This window comes from Salmo salar, chromosome 18 (assembly GCF_965601325.2).
Source record: "Salmo salar chromosome 18, fSalSal1, whole genome shotgun sequence".
In the NCBI taxonomy this organism is placed as follows: domain Eukaryota; kingdom Metazoa; phylum Chordata; class Actinopteri; order Salmoniformes; family Salmonidae; genus Salmo; species Salmo salar.
In genome coordinates, this window is record NC_138308.1 from 30,835,319 (window position 1) to 30,852,417 (window position 17,099).

General features: G+C 41.0%; 1 protein-coding gene across 5 annotated transcripts in view; it reads right to left on the reverse strand.

Annotated features, from left to right (window-relative positions):
- LOC106577193 (calcium-activated potassium channel subunit alpha-1a) overlaps positions 1-17,099 on the reverse strand; it is a 390,133-nt gene that overhangs the window by 110,998 nt on the left and 262,036 nt on the right. For all 5 annotated transcript variants that reach the window (XM_082964883.1, XM_082964882.1, XM_082964880.1 and 2 more), the window contains exons 4-5: positions 16,615-16,708; positions 12,496-12,607 (exon numbers count right to left, since the gene is read on the reverse strand). In XM_082964883.1, the coding sequence (XP_082821009.1) occupies positions 12,496-12,607; positions 16,615-16,708 (206 nt within the window). The remainder of the gene's footprint in view (positions 1-12,495; positions 12,608-16,614; positions 16,709-17,099) is intronic.

Below are 17,099 nucleotides of genomic sequence, written 5' to 3' on the forward strand. Positions count from 1 at the left end.
GTTTGGGTAGCCAGGCAACCACACGGCAGGAGCAGAGTAAAAAATAAGAATCATAACCACGAGGGATTCCATTCCCTTCTCAGACCTTGGTCCTTACCGCATTTGGAGATGAACCAGATAGATGTTTGAACAGGCACCAGACCCCATTTTAAGCAGAAACATAGTTTATACAACTAGGAATCACAGACAAGACCAGACAGTTTGACTATGGCCCTAGACCTCTATTCTTACCCCATTTGGAAAGGAAGCGTATACTGGACCAGACAGACTGTTTGAACATAACCCAGACCCCATATTCTACCATTCTTACTCCACATAGAATAACTATGGCCCTAGATCTCTATTCTTACCCCATTTGGAGAGAAAGTTCAGAGAGGTCCAGAGAGCAAGATAGGGTCCCTTCTGCCTCTCCTTCTCCATAGCCACTCCACGAGGCCCCAGCCTCACCCTGTACCCTTTCTGAAACAACTCTGCACACGACTTCCTTCTCCTGAACGTGTCTCCACGGGTCTCGGAGCGAGGGGCGGCGCCGCCGCGTGGACCCCGGTACATCAGGAGCTTAGTAGGGATCATCGCTATCGATCACAGATACTTAGTTATCTATTGTAGTCTCCGGTAGTTTCTCTTAAGGGTCCTTGTCTTTCTGAAGAGTGGAACTAAGCTTTAATTCTTCAGAAGTCCTATTCTCTAGTTCTAAGGTCCAACACTGTGTGTTCAAGAGTGTCTCAAAGGAAGAGATGAAGAACTGTTTCTTGAAGGAGGAAATGGATTAAAAAATATTATTTGGAAGACAGACAAGCAGAGTTTTTCCAGGTAGAATTGCGTGCATAGAACACCTGATAAAAGGTGCAGAATCAAGTGCTGCGCGTGCAGAAGAGAACACCAGACTGAGTGACAGTCAGATAGACAGACAACGCCTCCATGTACCTGTCTGGTACAAACTGTATCCTGGTCTGGTCTGATATAAGCTGTGACACAGTAGAGGATCTGTTAATAATCTGAACGGCCCAAACAGATTTCCCTTCGCCCTCTCTGGTGTACCTACAGAGAGTCATGTGGATGTTTCTCCCACCAATAAGGGGCTGTGTTCAGAGGTGAGGCGTTTTTAAAAGTGCCTGAACCCATCCAGGGATTTAGAGAGAGAGAGAGAGAGAGAGAGAGAGAGAGAGAGAGAGAGAGAGAGAGAGAGAGGGATGAAGCAATAATCTGTATTTAATCACAAATGCCGTGCTGTCACTGGCAGATATCAGATATATGGGCAGTAGTTACAGTACATGGGGATAAAGCTGAATGGCAGTTTGTATTGACATCAGCTCACAGCAATAGAACTATCTGTACTACTGAACAGGTAGAGCAGGAAAGAGGAAGCTAGAGTGCTAACCATTTCCCTATCAAGAACATTGGTCCTTGTTGGGCGAGTGCAACACTGTAGGTTTCAGGGCATGTGACGTCACTCCATGATGGCTACTAGTATACTAACTAGCCCGCATCTGCTACACATGCAACAACCCTGCAAGGAACATCATAATAATCTGTGGGTATGTGCCAAGTCCCTTCCCCTCTGTCACGTGTCACTGACAGTAGACACACACACTGGAGTCTTATCAATCATCAGCCTGGGGATGACCATGTTACAACAGGGATAATACCCTGTGTTCAGGCAGTCAGGATTATAACACACACACTGATAGCATGCCAGATACTGTACTAGAGTCTGTAAGCCTCTTCAGAGATCACCACAGATAGTACGCTACCATCACCAGCAGAGAGCAGTAGTGATGTGGATCTGGAGAGACATGGATACAAAACATTCATTGACAGTACACAGGCTCCAGAAGTAATATGGGGATATTATGTAATATGGCTTTGAATTATAATGTAGAGCTATTACAACACTGCTTATACCTTCTTCTATAATGGCATTTTGCATGTCTCCATAACACAGAAAACAATGGATTTCTTAACACTGACATCTTATTATACAGTCTAAATAGTTCCTCCTATATTTATACAGTCTCTAGTTACTCCTATATACAGTCTATAGTTACTCCTATAGCTATACAATATATAGTTACTCCACTATTTAACGTCTCTATGTCACGTCCTGACCAGTAAAGGGGTTATTTGTTATTGTAGTTTGGTCAGGACGGGGGGTGTTTGTTTTATGTGGTTCGGGGTTTGTTGGGATATGTGTTTATGTAGAGTGGTGTTTGTTTAGAGTATTCCGGGGTTTTTGGTTATGTTCTATGTTATGTATTTCTATGCTCTGTCTATGTTGTGTATTTCTTTGTGTTGGCCTGGTATGGCTCTCAGTCAGGAACAGCTGTACATCGTTGTTGCTGATTGGGAGTCATACTTAAGTAGTCCAGTTTTCACCTGTCCTTTGTGGGAAATTGTTTTTGCACTGCTGTGGTAGCCTGCAATACTGTTCGTTTGTTCGTTCATTTTCTTGTTTTGTTTTTGTAAGTGTTCTAATAAAAGTTCATATGAGCACTCAACCCGCTGCGCCTTGGTCCACTATATACAACGACCGTTACACTCTAGTTACTCCTATATTTACACAGTCTATAGTTACTCCTATATTTACACAGTCTATAGTTACTCCTATAGCTATATATATAGTTACTCCTACATTTACACAGTCTATAGTTACTCCTATATGTATACAGTCTATAGTTACTCCTATAGCTATACAATATATAGTTACTCCAATATTTAACGTCTCTAGTTACTCCTATATTTACACAGTCTATAGTTACTCCTATATGTATACAGTCTATAGTTACTCCTATATTTACACAATCTATAGTTACTCCTATATGTATACAGTCTATAGTTACTCCTATATTTATACAGTCTATATAGTTACTCATTTATACAGTCTATATAGTTACTCCTATATTTATACAGTCGATATAGTTACTCCTATATTTAAACAGTCTCTACAGGGTCAAGTTAATTGTATATTTATGCAGTCTATATAGTTACTCCTATATGTATAAAGTCTATATAGTTACTCCTATATTTATACAGTCTATAGTTACTCCTATATTTGCAGTTTATAGTTACTCCTATATTTATAAACAGTTACTTGTATATTTATACAGTCTATATAATTACTCCTATATGTATACAGTCTATATAGTTACTCCTATATTTATACAGTCTATATAGTTACTCCTATATTTATACAGTCTCTAGTTACTCCTATATATACAGTCTCTAGTTACTCCTATATACACAGTCTGTAGTTACTACTACAGTGGGGGAAAAAGTATTTGATCCCATGCTGATTTTGTACGTTTGCCCACTTACAAAGAAATGATCAGTCTATAATTTTAATGGTAGGTTTATTTGAACAGTGAGAGACAGAATAACAACAAAAAAATCCAGAAAAACGCATGTCAAAAATGTTATAAAATGATTTGCATTTTAATGGGGTAAATAAGTATTTGACCCCTCTGCAAAACATGATTTAGTACTTGGTGGCAAAACCCTTGTTGGCAATCACAGAGGTCAGACATTTCTTGTAGTTGGCCACCAGGTTTGCACACATCTCAGGAGGGATTTTGTCCCACTCCTCCTTGCAGATCTTCTCCTAGTCATTAAGGTTTCGAGGCTGACGTTTGGCAACTCGAACCTTCAGCTCCCTCCACAGATTTTCTATGGGATTAAGGTCTGGAGACTGGCTAGGCCACTCCAGGACCTTAATGTGCTTCTTCTTGAGACACTCCTTTGTTGCCTTGGCCGTGTGTTTTGGATCATTGTCATGTTGGAATACCCATCCACGACCCATTTTCAATGCCCTGGCTGAGGGAAGGAGGTTCTCACCCAAGATTTGACGGTACATGGCCCCGTCCATCGTCCCTTTGATGCGGTGAAGTTGTCCTGTCCCCTTAGCAGAAAAACACCCCCAAAGCATAATGTTTCCACCTCCATGCTTGACGGTGGAGATGGTGTTCTTGGGGTTATAGGCAGCATTCCTCCTCCTCCAAACACGGCGAGTTGAGTTGATGTCAAAGAGCTCCATTTTGGTCTCATCTGACCACAACACTTTCACCAGTTGTCCTCTGAGTCATTCAGATGTTCATTGGCATATTTCAGACGGGCATGTATATGTATTCTTGAGCAGGGGGACCTTGCAGGCGCTGCAGGACTTCAGTCCTTCACGGCGTAGTGTGTTACCAATTGTTTTCTTGGTGACCATGGTCCCAGCTGCCTTGCGATCATTGACAAGACCCTCCCGTGTAGTTCTGGGCTGATTCCTCACCGTTCTCATGATCATTGCAACTCCACGAGGTGAGTTCTTGCATGGAGCCCCAGGCCGAGGGATATTGACAGTTCTTTTGTGTTTCTTCCATTTGCGAATAATCGCACCAACTGTTGTCACCTTCTCACCAAGCTGCTTGGCGATGGTCTTGTAGCCCATTCCAGCCTTGTGTAGGTCTACAATCTTGTCCCTGACATCCTTGGAGAGCTCTTTGGTCTTGGCCATGGTGGAGAGTTTGGAATCTGATTGATTGATTGCTTCTGTGGACAGGTGTCTTTTTTACAGGTAACATGCTGCGGTTAGGAGCACTCCCTTTAAGAGTGTGCTCCTAATCTCAGCTCGTTACCTGTATAAAAGACACCTGGGAGCCAGAAATCTTTCTGATTGAGAGGGGGTCAAATACTTATTTCCCTCATTAAAATGCAAATCAATTCATAACATTTCTGACATGCGTTTTTCTGGATATTTTTGTTGTTATTCTGTCTCTCACTGTTCAAATAAACCTACCATTAAAATTATAGACTGATCCTTTCTTTGTCAATGGGCAAATGTACAAAATCAGCAGGGGATCAAATACTTTTTTCCCCCACTGTATATTTACACAGTTAGTCCTATATTTATACAGGCTCTAGTTACTCCTATATTTATAGAGTCTACATAGTTAAAACTATATTTAGACAGTCTATATAGTTACTCCTATATTTATAGTCTCTAGGTACTCCTATATTTAGACAGTCTATATAGTTACTCCTATATTTATAGTCTCTAGGTACTCCTATATTTATACAGTCTCTAGTTACTCCTATATTTATACAGTCTCTAGATACTCCTATATTTATACAGTCTCTAGTTACTCCTATATTTATACAGTCTCTAGTTACTCCTATATTTATACAGTCTCTAGTTACTCCTATATTTATACAGTCTCTAGTTACTCCTATATTTATACAGTCTCTAGTTACTCCTATATATTTATACACAGTCTCCAGTTATTCCTATATACAGTTGAAGTTGGAAGTTTACATACACCTTAGCAAAATATATTTAAACTCAGTTTTTCACAATTCCTGACATTTAATCCTAGTAAAAATTCCCTGTATTAGGTCAGTTAGGATCACCACTTTATTTTAAGAATGTGAAATGTCAGAATAATAGTAGAGAGAATGATTTATTTCAGCTTTTATTTCTTTCATCACATTCCCAGTGGGTCAGAAGTTTACATACACTCAATTAGTATTTGGTAGCATTGCCTTTAAATTGTTTAACTTGGGTCAAACGTTTCGGGTAGCCTTCCACAAGCTTCCCACAATAAGTTGGGTGAATTTTTCTCCTGACAGAGCTGGGGTAACTGAGTCAGGTTTGTAGGCCTCCTTGCTCACACACGCTTTTTTAGTTCTGCCCACACATTTTCTATAGGATTGAGGTAAGGGCTTTGTGATGGCCACTCCAATACTTTGACTTTGTTGTCCTTAAGCCATTTTGCCACAACTTTGGAAGTATGCTTGGGGTGACTGTCCATTTGGAAGACCCATTAACGACCAAGCTTTAATTTCCTGACTGATGTCTTGAGATATTGCTTCAATATATCCACATAATTTGTCTTCCTCATCATGATGGCATCTATTTTGTGACGTGCACCAGTCCCTCCTGCAGCAAAGCACCCCCACAACATGATGCTGCCACCCCCGTGCTTCACGGTTGGGATGGTGTTCTTCGGCTTGCAAGCCTCCCCCTTTTCCTCCAAACATAACGATGGTCATTATGGCCAAACAGTTCTATTTTTGTTTCATCAGACCAGAGGACATTTCTCCAAAAAGTACGATCTTTGTCCCCATGTGCAGTCGCAAACCGTAGTCTGGCTTTTTAATGGCGGTTTTGGAGCAGTGGCTTCTTCCTTGCAGAGCAGTCTTTCAGGTTATGTTGATATATGACACGTTTAGTGTGGATGTAGATACTTTTGTACCTGCTTCCGCCAGCATCTTCACAAGGTCCTTTGCTGCTGTTCTGGGATTGATTTGCACTTTTCGCATCAAAGTACGTTCATCTCTAGGAGACAGAACGCGTCTCCTTCCTGAGCGGTATGACGGCTGCGTGGTCCCATGGTGTTTATACTTGCGTACTATTGTTTGTACAGATGAACGTGGTACCTTCAGGCGTTTGGAAATTGCTCCCAAGGATCAACCAGACTTGTGGAGATCTACAATTTTTTTCTGAGGTCTTGGCTGATCTCTTTTGATTTTCCCATGATGTCAAGCAAAGAGGCACTGAGTTTGAAGGTAGGCCTTGAAATACATCCACAGGTACACCTCCAATTGACTCAAATGATGTCAATTAGCCTATCAGAAGCGTCAAAAGCCACGACATAATTTTCTAGGAATTGTCCAAGCTGTTTAAAGGCACAGTCATGTAAACTTCTGACCCCCTGGAATTGTGATACAGTGAATTATAAGTGAAATAATCTGTCTGTAAACAATTGTTGTAAAATGACTTGTGTCATGCACAAAGTAAATGTCCTAACCGACTTGCCAAAACTATAGTTTGTTAACAAGACATTTGCTGTCAAGGCTGTGGGTAACTGGTGAAAGGAGTCAGGCGCAGGAGAGCTGAGATGCGTGGACAAGGTATTTCATTCAAGAAAAACACCAGTATAAACACAATACTAATGGTGCTGGAAAAATACCGGTATCACGAAATAAACCGGTGTAATAACAAAACCTGGTAACAATAAACCAGCCGTCAGATACAGCCTTACAATAAAACAAACACACACACAAACATGGGGGAAACCAGAGGGTTAAATAATGAACATGTAATGAGGAATTGAAACCAGGTGTGTAAAAAAACAAAGACAAAACAAAAGGAAAATCAAAAGTGGGGGTCAAAATCAAAAGTAATAGTCAGTATCTGGTGTGGGCACCAGCTGCATTAAGTACTGCAGTGCATCTCCTCCTCATGGACTGCACCAGACTTGCCAGTTCTTGCTGTGAGATGTTACCCCACTCTTCTACCAAGGCACCTGCAAGTTCCCCGGACATTTCTGGGGGGAATGGCCCTAGCCCTCACCCTCCAATCCAACAGGTCCCAGACGTGCTCAATGGGATTGAGATCCGGGCTCTTCGCTGGCCATGGCAGAACACTGACATTCCTGTCTTGCAGGAAATCACGCACAGAACGAGCAGTATGGCTGGTGGCATTGTCATGCATTAGGGTAATGTCAGGATGAGCCTGCAGGAAGGGTACCACATGAGGGAGGAGGATGTCTTCCCTGTAATGCACAACATTGAGATTGCCTGCAATGACAACAAGCTCAGTCCGATGATGCTGTGACACACATTTATAGACTGCATAACTTTTTATGATTGACAGTCTCTAGTTACTCCTGTATTTACAGTCTCTAGTTACACTACCCTCTTAATACAGTCTTTAGTTACTCCTATATTTATACAGTCTCTAGTTACTCCTGTATTTATACAGTCTCTAGTTACTCCTATATTTATAGTCTCTAGATACTCCTATATTTACAGTCTCTAGTTACTCCTGTATTTACAGTCTCTCGTTACTCCTATATTTATACAGTCTCATTACTCCTATATTTATACAGTCTCTAGTTACTCCTATATTTATACAGTCTCTAGATACTCCTATATTTATACAGTCTCATTACTCCTATATTTATACAGTCTCTAGTTACTCCTATATTTATACAGTCTCTAGTTACTCCTATATTTATACAGTCTCTAGTTACTCCTATATTTATACAGTCTCTAGTTACTCCTATATTTATACAGTCTCTAGTTACTCTGATATTTATACAGTTCTACTGTGTCATTTAAAAGCTGCCTTAACATCCTACGCAAGCTCTGCTCTTTCTACGAGAGAAAGAAAGGCAGTGAAGCCCTAGCAGGACTGGAATTAATTGGGGAGAGGGTGAGGGGCTTGCGGATTGGGTCTCTGGGGCTAGCAGCTAGCTAGCATCTTTCAAAGAGTCGTTTGTATGCTAATCCAACACAGCTAGCCTGGCTATGGCCTTCTCGCTCTCAAGGGAGAGATACCCACTTCACGTAGTTTAAGAAGATGAATTTCTTATTTCCATGTAGGAACGCTGCGTGTCTTTTTAGATTAGCCGCACGTTTCTCTACCCTCTTAATTTAAAGCCAATTTGGCAGAAGGTGAAAGAACATTACTGGGAAATGAGAAATGCATAGAGAAGGATATTCCTCTGGTGGAGAATAGAGTAGGCTACTCAAATGTGATGTACTGTAACAATTATAATCTGCTATCACCTAGTAGTGTGTGTGTATGTGTGTGTGCGTTGCATAAAATGTAGTCACACAGAGCGAGCAAATTGAATGAGTCCACAGGAGTTGATGTAAAACTGTGTTAACATCATCATTGTTTTCCTCTGAAACAGACGACTGGAGACAAAACACAATTAGTGAGATGGAAATAGAATTGATGTCCACTCAAACCATTGATGGATCGGTCTATTGATTATCAGTGAAGCCTTTGCAAATTTGTCAACTGCCCACTGGAGCATAACTCAATAGAGATGGATGTGGGGACATTAGACATGTCACTCAGTCGCCAACCACTGGTCAGATTATTCATGTTAGACCTGGAGTCTGATGTAACACGTACCTGATACCTCTACAGTACCATTGGAACAGTGGTATTCAAACTGTTTCAGCAGAGACACATTTTTCCAGCAGAAGTTCTGGGGACCCCTTTTTTCTCCGCAAGAATTTCTTGCAACCCACCACACCCCAAATCTAATGACACAACCTTAAAATTCGCTGGCCAGAGTCTGATGTAATATATACAGCTAACTCTAACCCTAGAGTCTGATGCAATATATACAGCTAACTCTAACCCTAGAGTCTGATGTAATATCTACAGCTAACTCTAACCCTAGAGTCTGATGTAATATATACAGCTAACTCTAACCCTAGAGTCTGATGTAATATATACAGCTAACTCTAACCCTAGAGTCTGATGTAATATCTACAGCTAACTCTAACCCTAGAGTCTGATGTAATATATACAGCTAACTCTAACCCTAGAGTCTGATGTAATATCTACAGCTAACTCTAACCCTAGAGTCTGATGTAATATATACAGCTAACTCTAACCCTAGAGTCTGATGTAATATATACAGCTAACTCTAACCCTAGAGTCTGATGTAATATATACAGCTAACTCTAACCCTAGAGTCTGATGTAATATATACAGCTAACTCTAACCCTAGAGTCTGATGTAATATATACAGCTAACTCTAACCCTAGAGTCTGATGTAATATCTACAGCTAACTCTAACCCTAGAGTCTGATGTAATATATACAGCTAACTCTAACCCTAGAGTCTGATGTAATATATACAGCTAACTCTAACCCTAGAGTCTGATGTAATATATACAGCTAACTCTAACCCTAGAGTCTGATGTAATATATACAGCTAACTCTAACCCTAGAGTCTGATGTAATATCTACAGCTAACTCTAACCCTAGAGTCTGATGTAATATATACAGCTAACTCTAACCCTAGAGTCTGATGTAATATATACAGCTAACTCTAACCCTAGAGTCTGATGTAATATATACAGCTAACTCTAACCCTAGAGTCTGATGTAATATATACAGCTAACTCTAACCCTAGAGTCTGATGTAATATATACAGCTAACTCTAACCCTAGAGTCTGATGTAATATATACAGCTAACTCTAACCCTAGAGTCTGATGTAATATATACAGCTAACTCTAACCCTAGAGTCTGATGTAATATATACAGCTAACTCTAACCCTAGAGTCTGATGTAATATCTACAGCTAACTCTAACCCTAGAGTCTGATGTAATATATACAGCTAACTCTAACCCTAGAGTCTGATGTAATATATACAGCTAACTCTAACCCTAGAGTCTGATGTAATATATACAGCTAACTCTAACCCTAGAGTCTGATGTAATATATACAGCTAACTCTAACCCTAGAGTCTGATGTAATATATACAGCTAACTCTAACCCTAGAGTCTGATGTAATATATACAGCTAACTCTAACCCTAGAGTCTGATGTAATATATACAGCTAACTCTAACCCTAGAGTCTGATGTAATATATACAGCTAACTCTAACCCTAGAGTCTGATGTAATATATACAGCTAACTCTAACCCTAGAGTCTGATGTAATATATACAGCTAACTCTAACCCTAGAGTCTGATGTAATATATACAGCTAACTCTAACCCTAAAGTCTGATGTAATATATACAGCTAACTCTAACCCTAGAGTCTGATGTAATATATACAGCTAACTCTAACCCTAGAGTCTGATGTAATATATACAGCTAACTCTAACCCTAGAGTCTGATGTAATATATACAGCTAACACTAACCCTAGAGTCTGATGTAATATCTACAGCTAACTCTAACCCTAGAGTCTGATGTAATATCTACCTGATAACACAGTACCAGATCTACAGAACCAGATCAAGCATTGGACTGTCTAGCTATAATTGGAATCCCTCCTGTTGTCAATCATCGTCATGTTGCTATAATTTCATACCTTCTCATTTCCTGCAAACCTCTGATATGTCCAGTACCAGCTCATCCTAATAATACTCTGGCCTAATACCCTGTCCCTAGTTAGAGGCCCCTCTGATATCAACCAGTTGATAACGGAGAAGTTGACCTGCATGGCACTATAGCACCGTATAGGCCTCACACACACACACACACACACAGAGAGAGAGTTATGGCACAGTGTTTCTGGTGTGGACCCAGTCAATGGATTGCATGATGTATTGTTGTCTCTACCTTCTTGCCCTGTGTGCTGTTGTCTGTGCCCAATAATGTTTGTACCATGTTTTGTGCTGCTACCATGTTGTGCTGCTGCCTTGTTGTGCTGCAGCCATGTTGTTGTCATGTGTTACTGTCGTACTATGTTGTTGTCTTAGGTCTCTCTTTATGTAGTGTTGTGTTGTCTCTCTTGTCGTGATGTGTGTTTTGTCCTTTATTTTAATTGTATTTTATTTTATTTTTAATCCCAGCCTCCGTCCCCGCAGGAGGCCTTTTGCCTTTTGGTAGGCCGTCATTGTAAATAAAAATGTGTTCTTAACGGACTTGCCTAGTTAAATAAAGGTTCAATAAAATAAATAAATGGATCGCTGGGACAGTCATAGCTGTTGCTACGTAACACACACTTAAACACATCAACACACAATCACACAGCAATAAACAAACATGTAATGTACGCTATTGCAAACACACATTCTATTTCACACACGTGGTGTGTGTGTGTGGGACCGTTTATAACCATATGACCCTAAAATACACTGTCTGACGTACAGAACGTGTCCGTCCGCCTCTACACAAACAAAATGTGACGTGAGTGGGCTGTTCGGGGGTGTATTCTTCTGTGTTTTCTGACACATTCTCCCTCAAAGTGATTTTTTAATCTCACTGGCTTCCCCAGTATGAATAGATAAACACATAAATCATTTATGAATGCATATTCACGGTGCGGAGACGGAAATCTAGGCCATCTCAAAACAATGGCTTCCCTCCCAGTTTCCTTTTTCAACTACCTCCAGAAATAAAGAGGATGATTCAAGACTCCCCGCAGAGGAGATCTACCTCCCAGTAAACCATTTTTGGTTACCTCTACATTCCAAGAACGTTAGTAGGGACGTTCTGAGAATGTTAAAATGGCAACTTCTCTTTTTTTCCCCTAAACACTTTATCCTTGTTTTTTTTTTTGCAATTCAAATTCTAAATAAAATGGCAAATTCTCTCAAATGTAAACCAAATTGGGACTAATGTTATAGTAACATTCGCTGTTGGCTGGGCTCTGTCTTCTTTAACATCAAACTACAGTATAATGTTGTGGGAGCGCAGAGAACGGCTAATTATAACAGAAGCCAATTTCAACCTTTTTCATCATCCTGTATAGCTAGTCACTGCTAACGATAGCGTCACCACGCTACTGCTGCATAGCCTACTGAGAAAAGTCAGCCATGATACAATCCAGACCATTGTATGTTTCCCAGGCTGAACCTGTGGAGGACGCTGTGCAAAGAATGTCCAATAGATGGCAACTTAGAGCTGTCATGACATTAAGTTTTCCAGGTACAATACTTTGCCATATAAATAACTCTCTCACTGCTCCGAGTCATTGTAGAGAGATGGAGAGAAATGTAGAGAAATGTAGAAAGAGAAAAAGGTTCATCCTTACCCAGCCAGCTCCTGTTCAAGTAGACAGATACGAAGACAGGAGGAACAGTGAAGAAGTCCACAACTGAGTTGACCTCCAGCCAGAACCACAGCTTATCATTGGCTGCTATGAACTGAAGGAGAAATAGAAGAGTAACACTTCACTTAAAGCCTGCAAGTATACTGTATTATGTTGATGCAGTTATAATGTATTACAGGGGTAGGCAACTAGAATCAGCCACGGGACGATTTTTGTCAGAGAAGATCGTCAAAGGACAGGAACATAATTATAATAATTTGTACTACGCAAATGTGCCACAACTAAGCCCAAAAATAGATTGTATTTAAAAAGAACAATTTCATACCTGGATTACTGTACATTGAGACACGATCACATACATCTCTTTTTATTATTTTTATTTATTTGTGAGAATACCAAAAACAAAACTCAACAAACAAACGTTGTCATTTATTTGTTCTAAAAACTGATGTATTGGAAGACTTCTCATTGGCTGCTATGAACTAAAGAGAGACATAGAAGTAACAATTCATGGTGGTAACACATTCCTTAAAATCCATGTTGTAGGTTAATTGTGTTATCATTCAGATCATAGCAGGCTGTTGGTACAATGACTTACGACGCCATCATAATGCATTTTAACAGTTATCAAGAACATTTATGGCCACTTTACAATGTGCTATTATCATCTCATAAAGATCATGGCTGAATGGAAAACAGAGACAGGAGTGTTAAAGTTAAATCTAATCCTTTTATTTTATAGAGTTCAAGTATTGTTCTTTATGTTTTATTTGAATCTTGAGCATATAGCAACATAATACATGCATTTCATATACTGTATCTAAGTATAAGATGTACAGTGCATTCAGAAAGTATTCAGACTCCTTGACTTTTTCCACACTTTGTTACATTTCAGCCCTATTCAAAAATTGATCATTTTATCCCCCTCATCAATCCACACACAATAACCCATTATGACAAAGAAAAACTAGTTTATTTTTAATTGACATAAGTTTCAGACCCTTTTTACTCAGTACTTTGTTTAAGCACCTTTGGCAGCGACTACAGCCTCGAGTCTTCTTGGGTATGATGCCACAAGCTTGGCACAACTGTATTTGGGGAGTTTCTCCCATTCTTCTCTGTGGATCCTCTCAAACTCTGTCAGGTTGGATGGGGAGCGTCGCTGCACAGCTATTTTCAGGTCTCTCCAGAGATGTTTGATCGGGTTCAAGTCCTGGCTCTAGCTGGGCCACTCAAGGACAATCAGAGACTTGTCCCGAAGCCACTCCTGCATTGTCTTGGCTGTGTGCTTAGGCTTGTTGTCCTGTTGGAAGGTGAACTTTTGCCCCATTCTGAGGTCCTGAACGCTCTGTAGCAGGTTTTCATCAAGGATCTCTCTCTGTACTTTGCTCTGTTCATTTTTCCCTCGATCCTGACTAGTCTCCCAGTCCTTGCTGCTGAAAAACATCCCAACAGCATGATCCTGCCACGACCATGCTTCACCGTAGGGATGGTGTCAGGTTTACTCCAGACGTGACGCTTGGCATTCAGACCAGAGTTCAAACTTGGTTTCGTCAGACCAGAGAATCTTGTTTCTTATAGTATGAGAGTCCTTTAGGTGCCTGTTGGCAAACTCCAAGTGGGCTGTCATGTGCCTTTTACTGAGAAGTGGCTTCCGTCTGGCCATTCTACCTACCATAAAGGCCTGATTGGTAGAGTGCTGCAGAGATGGTTGTCCTTCTGGAAGGTTCTCCCATCTCCAGAAAACTCTGGAGCTCTGTCAGAGTGACCATCGGTTTCTTGGTCACCTCCCTGACCAAGGCCCTTCTCCCCCGATTGCTCATTTTGGCCGAGCGGCCAGCTCAGGAAGAGTCTTAGCGGTTCCAAACTTCTTCCATTTAGGAATGATGAAAGGCACTGTATTCTTGGAGACCTTCAATGCTGTAGAAATGTTTTGGTACCCTTCCCCAGATCTGTGTCTCGACACAATCCTGTCTCGGAGCTTTCGACCTTCGACCTCATGGCTTGGTTTTTCCTCTGACGTGCACTGTCAACTGTGGGACCTTATACAGACAGGTGTGTGCCTTTCCCAAATCCTCCAATCAAGATGTAGAAACATCTCAAGGATGATCAATGGAAACAGGATGAACCTGAGCTCAATTTCGAGTTTCATAGCAAAGGGTCTGAATACTTATGTAAATTAAGTATTTCTGTTTTTCTAAAAACCTGTTTTTGCATTGTCATTATGGGGTATTGTGTGTAGATTGATGAGAAAAAATGCTTATTTAATCAATTTTAGAATAAGACCGTATGATATATAATGTATAAGAGAGAATCTATCATGAACAAAAGTTGCCAGAAGCCACTAGCGCAGTCAGATGCAACAGAGTAAATAGGCTTTTTTCTCCCTTTTTCTCCCCAATTTCGTGATATCCAATTGGCAGTCACAGTCTTGTCCCATTGCTGCAACACCCGTACGAACTTGGGAGAGGCGAAGGTCGAGAGCAGTGCGTCCTCCAAAACACGACCCAGCCAAGCCGCACTGCTTCTTGAAACAATGCCCGCTTAACCCGCAGGCCAGCCACACCAATGTGTCGGAAGAAACACTGTACACCTGGCGACCGTGTCAGTGTGCATGCGCCTGGCCCGCCATAGGAGTCGCAAGAGAATGATGGGACAAGGACATCCCGGCCGGCAAACCCTCCCCTAACCCAGACAACGCTGGGCCAATTGTGCGCCGCCCCATGGGGCTTGAACCAGGATCTCTAGCTAGCACTGCGATACAGTGCCTTAGACCATTGCACCACTCGGGAGGCCGTAAATAGGCATTTTAACATCATACATTTTGCCAGTGTTATACAATGGGCCGGTCTAATCCTGAATGCTGATTGGTTAAAACCGCGTTCCAGCCGGTGTCTATTCCACAAGTTACCACCGGCTACACCGGTTACCACCGGCTATGACGTTAAAATGCCTATTTACTCTGTTCCATCTAACTGAGCAATCCACTGTCTCATCAGCCCAGCCAGGCATTTTATAAACTTGATCTCCACTATAATTATCTCACATTTCTTTTAGACTAACATTTAGTTTTCAACTGCGGAGATTTGTATAAACCTTGCAAATGTCGGAGAGAGAGACAGCAACATTGTTTCAATATTCAAATTCGATCTCCAGCTGTCCCATAGTAATGCACATGTCGTGTTGGGATGAGACAGGCAGGCAGGGAGCGTTTCTCAGCCAGGGAGTGTTTCTCAGGCAGGCAGCGTTTCTCAGCCAGTCAAAATCATGAATCAGCTGGCATCCTATTTATGGATATATACAAAGAAAATGTAAATTGAAAAAAAGGTAAAATGAAAGTGCAGCTAGTTTGCAGTCTTTCCAGCTTCCGTTTGAAGTGATTGTGTTAGATGTGTTGTTGGCTAGCTCCTCTGAACGACAGTGTCCTGATGAGGGAGCACTGGGTCACGTCTCTAGCAACCGAACCAATAGAACGAACGACCAGCCGACTTGGATAGCAACCCTAGATTTGTGTCAGGACAATATCTTGTGGAAGGATGAAATGGTATGAATAAATTCCTCAAAATATTTTTTTTAACTGAAAATATGTCAATCATTATTTGAATATGTTGGTAACCCATTGTATAAAAGTGATACTCCCCTTGAAGCTGTTGTTTGGAGGATATATTTGCACTCGACTTTGTCTCGGGCCTAACAACACCCGTACTAATATATCCTCCAAACACCGGCTTCTAGGGCCTTATCACTTAAGTAACTTGTGGAATAGAAACCGTCTGAAATGTGGTTTTAACCAATCAGCATTCAGGACCCACATGTTGTATAAAACATGTTAACCCTCAGGCGAGGGCTATCTCTAGATCACTTTCCTGACATCCTTCCCTGACATACAGCATATTGTTTGTGAATAGATGTCAGTCAGTGTTGTGATTCATGTGGAGTTGTGGCTGCATAAGCAGCTTAGCACTTTATTTATTCATTGAGGGTTTCAGGCAGGCTTTTTCTCCAATGGCTTTGGGAGTGCACCAAGTCAGTATTATGTCAATACAGATCCCACCATTAGAGAGAGGAGTGTGTGTGTGGTAATAGGGCTTTAGTACTTACCCGCAAGCCAAAGTAGAGGAGGAAGAAGACATTGAAGAACATGTCGATCTGTAACGTGAAATCTTTGTAGAAATTCTGACAGGATTCTATGGGACTGTGAAAAAGACAAAAAGAAGAAAAGGTCACATAAATATTCATACTCTATTATAATATTATAACTGGCTGGGTCGAGCCCTGAATGTTGATTGGCTGACAGCCGTGGTATATCAGACCGATACCATGGCTATGACAAAACATTGATTTTTACTGTCCTAATTACTTTGGTAACCAGTTCATAATAGCAATAAGGCACCTCGGGGGTTTGTGGTATATGGCCAATATACGACAGCTAAGGGCTGTGTCCAGGCATTGCGCGATGCGTCGTGCATTAGAACTGTCACGATCGTCATAAGAACTGGACCAAGGCGCAGCGTACGTAGCGTTCCACATCTTTATTATAAAGTGAAACTTCAGCAAATACAAAACAATTAACGAACAAACGAAAC